The sequence below is a fragment of the Misgurnus anguillicaudatus genome, chromosome 19 (assembly GCF_027580225.2).
Source record: "Misgurnus anguillicaudatus chromosome 19, ASM2758022v2, whole genome shotgun sequence".
Classification (NCBI taxonomy): domain Eukaryota; kingdom Metazoa; phylum Chordata; class Actinopteri; order Cypriniformes; family Cobitidae; genus Misgurnus; species Misgurnus anguillicaudatus.
Window position 1 is genome coordinate 1,961,250 of NC_073355.2, and position 7,422 is coordinate 1,968,671.

General features: G+C 34.8%; 1 protein-coding gene across 3 annotated transcripts in view; it reads left to right on the forward strand.

Annotated features, from left to right (window-relative positions):
• tex2 (testis expressed 2) overlaps positions 1–5,014 on the forward strand; it is a 43,969-nt gene extending 38,955 nt beyond the window's left edge. For all 3 annotated transcript variants that reach the window (XM_055183388.2, XM_055183403.2, XM_055183396.2), the window contains exons 11-12: positions 674–794; positions 1,380–5,014. In XM_055183388.2, the coding sequence (XP_055039363.2) occupies positions 674–794; positions 1,380–1,508 (250 nt within the window). In that variant the 3' untranslated portion in view covers positions 1,509–5,014. The remainder of the gene's footprint in view (positions 1–673; positions 795–1,379) is intronic.
• The last annotated feature ends 2,408 nt before the right edge of the window (positions 5,015–7,422 follow it).

Genomic DNA, 7,422 nt, shown 5'->3' on the forward strand with positions numbered 1-7,422 from the left:
TTATAAATTTTTAAAGTTCTAAATTTGGTATTTGAGAGGTGATAAAAAGAGAACAATTGAAGATAGGATGAAACTATTTTGGTTTAAAAGCAGAGGATTTTTATTTTTATTTTATATATTGTATGTTTATAAATTTTTGTGGAAATCATAAAATTGTCTACGCTGGCTGGCAACTTAAAAAAAAAAATTGGGAGAGAATATATCTGTCCTAAATAGTATTGATCATGTATTTGATGCGATCAAAACAACCCAGACCATAATTAAAAGTATTAATTCCTGTGTTAATATAATATAAACTTTATTTTTTGGCTTGCATGGCCTCCTGGAAGAGTAAAGTGTCCTTTAAAAATGACACTTAAAAATTTAGCCAGAAGTAGGAGATCATTCAGGAATTTTTTGCTCACCGTTTATCGCATATCATGAATTCGAACATACTACTTGTGATTTCTATATAATATGGAAGTAGGCAATTACCAATTAACAAAGTATATCTGTAATTAAATTATACAGTTAACATAAGAAATAATGAATACCTCCGTACTTTTTTGCTGCACACTTAAATGTATATACTTTGCCATCACAAGAAGAGTACAATTGTCATTCAAATTCAAGCTGATTCAAATCTATAGATACGTGGATGGATGTACATTTATGTGAAAGTATTGTTTTGCAGGTATGGCTTTAGAAGACCTCCTCAACTGGAACTGAAGGCTCGGCCTAAACTGGGAGAGAGAGAGGTCACTTTTGCTCATGTTACCGACTGGATAGAGAAAAAACTTGATCAAGAGTTTCAGGTACATGAATATTATTTTAGCCTTGCATAGATTGCATCCCATTATAAATATCTCGGTCCTCTCCTCAGTGCAAAACACATGAGAGCCTGCTTGGAGTTGGCAAAAAAGCCTTTTTTATGCAGGGTTAACACTAGACGCGGTAGACGTTATTGGAGGCGATTTTCCACGATTATGAAACACAATTTTGTCTAGCTTTCTCTGTGAAATTCGGCTCTGTGTAGTAAATGCCGCTCCATCTGATGGCGATTTACTACCAATCACCGAACCTGCTTTACTGATGAGACATTCATGAGAATCGCAGGCGATTTTTTTTTCCCTGTTCTACAAGAAACTAGATTTATTTGTGTGTTGTCAGCTTATGCACATTGTGTTGGTTTATTGTTGTGACCTAGATGAGGATCGGATCACGTTTTATGGCAAATGACTATAGAAAACCTAGGGGTTTGCATACTTGCCACTGTATATTTCATTTTCAGTAATTAAAATAAATCACCCATGCATTATTCCTTATAGATTGTTGATAATTGTTTATAATCTGTTCTTACTGTTTGTTTGACTCTGTGACGCTTCCATTATCATACACAGAAAATCTTTGTAATGCCAAACATGGATGATGTCTGGCTGCCTATCATGCACTCTGCTATGGACACGCGGTCAAATACCACGAAGGATGAAGAACAACCGGACCCTGAAGAATCTCTTGAAGACATGTGAAGTGTGTGACACGTTTTTATCAATTAAAAGATAGAAGAAAATACCTGGGCTTACAATTACAGGTGCCCTAGAGCTGTGAAAAATCTCAATACAAATTAAAAACAAAATTAGAAACAAAAGGAATAAAGCATTTGCCAGTTTGCTTCTAATTTGACTAGGAGATACTTTTTCTCTCGGGAGGGTTTTATGACGTTGGTGACAGCAGAACAGTAGCTGGGTTTCCATCAAAACGTGTAACAAATCTTTTAAAAATTCAGAAAAAGGAAATGCAGGGCACTAGCAGCAAGGACATTGCGACAACCTCGAGCCCCATATATGGGAAAGACAACGTCAGCTGATACAGCTAGACCATCAGTCACGTGGCTTTAACGTTCGCTACATCGGAATTTATTCAGCAAATACGTTTCCGTCTCCCATTATTCGCATGTACTCTTTTTCGCATAACTCAAAAACCACCTCATGCGGGCGTAAAAAAAGGTATTTTTATCCAAAATTTGAGATTTTTAATGCAAAACTTTAAAATGCGCATAAAATCAGTGCAATGGAAATCCAGCTAGTGCGTCTGGATGCACATGCTGCTGGCTATCATGGTCACATGGCTTGGATAGGGTGATCTTCTCATCAAATAGGAAAATACGGTTTCAGTAAAGTATAAAATATCCCTTAAAACTGTAAGCCTGCAGTAGATGTAAGTTACAAGAGCAGCATAGGAGCAGGAAAGGCTGAGTGTGAAGTCTGTGCCACCTCTCTTTGACGCATACTGCCTTACCGAAAGTCCAGAGACTTTGGCAGTCCGAGCATCTTAGCTCATACATTAGAACGCATGAAGTGATGCATTTATGTCTCCAGTAGACTGGGCTGGACAGACTGATCTATCTGAAGACTCTGTGGACTTTTGGTATGGCAGAGTGCTACCTTATCTTATGATGTGCATCCTCATGATGTACTGTATAGTATAACTACAAACAGCAGTTATAATTCTAACATAAACTAACATAAGCCAAAGGGCACATTTCTGAGACTTGCATTAGTGATTTAATGATTGTAATATGCTTCTAGACACTAGGCGGCCTACTAGATCCATCATTAACCTTCCACCATTCACTGCTGCCTGAGCCCTCTGTGCGGCCTCCGATTATGCAATGAGATCAATTTCACTGTGCTGAAGAGGGACACCAGCCAATAAGCCCTTATCCCCAAGTGATCCCTATAGAAGCAGCCTACTCCAAAGGATATAGGGTTCAAGAGCTTTTCATGTAAGACATCTCTAGTCAGTCATTGCCCCTTAGCGACTTTCAAAGGGTTTTCAACTGGTGGGTCTTGGCCCCAATTTTTGAAACGCTAAATGCAATTAAAAGGCACAATATCTGAGATTTTTGCGTTAAAATGTCTGAAAATCACTAGCACTTTGTTATATATTGTGTTTACTCGTGTACTTACATTGTTTTCATTCGAAATGTTTTTAACAATGTTTTGAGTCCAGAGAAATTCACAATTTCACTTATGTGGTACTTTGATGTCATACGCGTGTTGAACACACCTTTGCTGCCGCGTTTAGGTCCACTTAATATGCCTTTTCCCCTGCTAAATTTCTTCCATCTCATTTACACTGATGTACATCTTTGCTTACATCAGTGGTTCTTTACCTTTTGCGGACCTGGTATAATAACTCATTTGTATTACACTGTTTAACGTGTAACATGAAAGAGTCTGCCCTGCGTTCCAATTCACATACAGTAATATTTCAGCAGTTATATATATAAAAATTCCCTTATGATCCAGGGTCACACATATTCTCTTCTATATACTATACATTTATTATTTTTATTCAAATTTTATTTTCCTGTAAAGCTGCATTGAAACAGTGCAACATCATAATACAGTGCTATATAAATAAATTTGACTTGATTTGACTTCATTTGGTGTTGCACTACGCAAACCAATCTGTGGATGTACAAATCATGTTCATGAATGACATAAAAAAGCTTTAAAACAGTATTTTTTTTAAGGTAAGCCAACAGATTGGCTTGATAGAAATAACAACAAAGTACCGTGCATGACGTAAAAACCCTACGCTCGGCGGCAATACTCATGCAGTACTGCACAGATCAATTGGTGAATGACATCAAAGTATTACAACAAAGAAATCTCCCATCATTCCATGCTTCTTTAAAGCATCATAAAGCTACATCAGTGTTGTTGTTTTTGCTACCTCTAATGGCGAATATTGCATATTGTGCCTTTAAATGCATCGAACTATATAATTACACCGTTGGAAAAGATGCATAGAATGATCAGTTTTGAAAAAGGAAAAGCATTTTATGCTTTTTTAGTTTGATTCTGTCCTCACCAGTCTGCATGATATGCCCTTGTCCTTGACAATCGTGAAGAAAACAACGCAAGGGACCAGACTACAATGAATATAGACTTACTGGAAACAACGTTTGTAAAATTCAATATTAAACATGCCAATTTTCCCATTCAACCAGTAATCATTTTGCACATTCCTGTTTATGAAGTTTGTGATTATGTAAATTAGTTTTTAATTGATATATTTATGTTTGTATGATCATTTTGGTACTTTAGTCACTACTTGATTATCCAATGGAAAATCTGGGTCTTGAACCAACTGCACTATATGCTAAATTGCTCTTGAGATCATTAACATCAAGTGCTATTCTATTTTCAGTCATACTTTATATTAGGTGGCCTTATTACTATATGCTTGCCATTTAATACAGTTTGCTTATTATGTAAGTGCATTGTTATTACATTTAAAGTACTCGCACTTACTGTAATTAATATGTGTAGGTTCACTTTTAATGTTACACTTAACCATAACCCAACCCTTACCCCACAATCTAACCCTAACCATGCCTTCACTCCTAAACTTGAGACCACATCTCAAGCTCATTAGCCGTAAATTCCCATAACAACATGTCGTTTTACAGCAAATCCACAGCCTTGCAGGTACGTTAGTACATAATAGTTAAGGCCGCCTAATATAAAGTGTGACCCTATTTCCAACTACAATGAACCCGTATGTTGTAGCCATGTGACGTTTGTTGAATGTACAAATACTTGCATCAGCCATTTTGTCCATGTTTTGTTAATATTTGTGTTATTTCCTGTACGGTTAATTTTTATTTCCTGTGCTTGCTTTCATGTGCATTAAGTCACATTAAATAATTTTTATTTGACTATTAGTGGCCATTTAAGATACAAGTCTCGGTTATATCTAATGTACCTGTAAATGTTTTGAGAGTCTCTATCTTAGCTGGTGCTAAGGTGTCTACGAACATGAATTATGATTTTTCAAATATCTACATTACATGTGCTTATATTTCAATTTGTTTTGTTATGCTACATTATTGCCATTCATAACTGATCTTGTGCAATCCCCAGTTGCCATATCTTTTACACTTTGTAAAAATATTGCTTGAATTGTGTTCATATGTGACAACATGATTGTGTGTAAAAATTGATAAACAGCTTTTGCAAAATAACTGGTCTAGAAAATCATGCTTTCACATAAAAAATAAAAAGAGCAATTAAAGGAGCAATTCCAAAAACCTCAGTGTATAAGAAGACTTTTGCACTGTTGCTTGACCCAATGAGCCATAAGAAAGCTCTAAATACTGCTAACATACACAGATGTAATACTAATAGACAAAGACATCCAAGAGTTTCATATATTACACAAAAACAGAAATATTTAGATCATGTAGTATTGTTTAAATGTTAACATTTGTTTCGTTTTATTAAAAATGAGAATGCAAATATGTTAATCTTGTTAATACTAATTATTTTTATTACACCAGTAAAGACAGCATCAGTACCTTAACTATCCATACATCAGCGTGACCAAGTTTTCTTAAACTTCACCTTAAATTATAAAGTTAAATGTGATTTCACAGTGAATCTGAGGCCTTGTTGTAAACACAACGCTTTAAACAAAACGCCATGTTGTGTTTTTAGGAACCAAACTCTTCATATATATATATATAATATTTTGCTATACATTGCATCAATACATTGCTAATATTTTGTAATCATTATTTAGAAAGCTTACAGGTCGCTAGTGGTCCATTTCCTATTGGTTAGAACGTCAGGCTTGTAACCGGTGCATTTCAACTGTGTTTCACTTACCTTAGCTGCCTACTGCTCCGGGTGTCTGTTTGTGTTTACAACTTGCAGTTCATGTGTTCGCTTACTCACTAGCATGGGTTAAATGCAGAGGTCACATTTCAAGTATGCGTTGCATAGTGTGTCGGAATCAAAAGAGCTCTTTATAAAATTCTTCACAATAATTGGAAATGTATTGATAGTTATTTTAAACTCTAGCAATTGCAGTAAGATTGTTATAGAATAGAATTTAAGTAATTATATTGCTTTTCTAATTTTCTTAATTTTTTCTTGATTGGTTTAACCTACTAAGACTCGACCTTTGGTTTTTCTTTTTTTTCTGATCAAATTCATATTTTATGTTCAACCTTATACATTCATTTAACCCTAATAAGTCCCTTGGGGTCAATCTTACCCCCAAGCCACTTTTAATTAGATAAAAAACACGGTTCCCTTCATCTCAGTAGAAGAAGATTTTGTGACTTTTCCAAATTATCTGTCAAGATTCATAAAAAAACTGGGCTTGATTTGGTGTAAAAAAAAATTCACCAAAAGAGGCCCTTTGGGGGTAAAACTGACCCCAATTGAATTGAATGGTGAATGCAAAAAAAAAACATTTTTTTTCTTGTTATTCATCAAATAAAATCAATGCATCCAGAATAAATCTGAAAATTTTGACACAGAAAGGTAGGCCTGGTACTAGAGCACAAATGCAATATAGAAAAGAGATGCTCAATCACACACACACAAACCAACACGCAAAGGTATGACTGCCACAGAGAGCATTTTTTAAAGAATTGAGCAAAAAAACAGCCACAGATGCAAAACAAATATGTAAAATACTCACACATGTGTGTGCGTGCCCACACACACACACACGCACAAAAACACAGTAAAACTTACACACATATAAAGAGACAGACACACACAAAAAGACAAAGTCACAAACACGCACACACACTTACATTTAGTCAAATTTCTGTGTCATTTTGTAAAAACAGACATTTCAAAATGCATCAAAAACTACAAAACATTCTACTATTTGAAATAATATTTATTTTTTATGTCCTTTCTAATGTTTATATATACATAAATACAGAAAATGCATCACTAAAGTATTGATGTTGCGCAGTTGGCCACATACAGTTAAATGAATGGTTTCTATGGGCATCTGTTGGTCAAAATAATTTTTTCCTAAACTGTAATTCTTTTATGTTTTTTTTCTAACCAGCAGAAATGGCTGAATTCAACACATAACATTTAGATCAATATCTGAAAACAATTTATATCAAATTTAGATCACAACTTATGTGAATTTTTCATAAAAAAATTTAATTTTACAGGCAAGCTAATGGTGTAGTTGAGGTATTGAGTGGTAAACAGGTATAAAAGTACTTCATATCTCCCAAAACACAGCATTAATGTATAGATGGGAAGTAAACAAAAAAAGATATATTATTTGCATCATTAAAATGTATATATTTTTGTAATCACACTTTTAATTTCTGGGGTCATTTTTACCTCCAGGGAACTCTATCGTATTCAGGAAAATAGGGGCTTATGAGGGTTAAATAAAAGTGAAAAGAATAGAATTCAATTTATTGGTATTTGACCAAATGTAAGCAGCACATACAGTAACATATTCAGTGTTACTGGTTGCTAAAACGTTTGCATATTATATTATTACATCTGATCCACTGTATCTGGGATAGAAAAGCAAACACAGCGGCAGCGCAAGCATTACAAACGCAAGTGTCCGACAGTTGCCCAAGTATGACTCGTTGCCAGC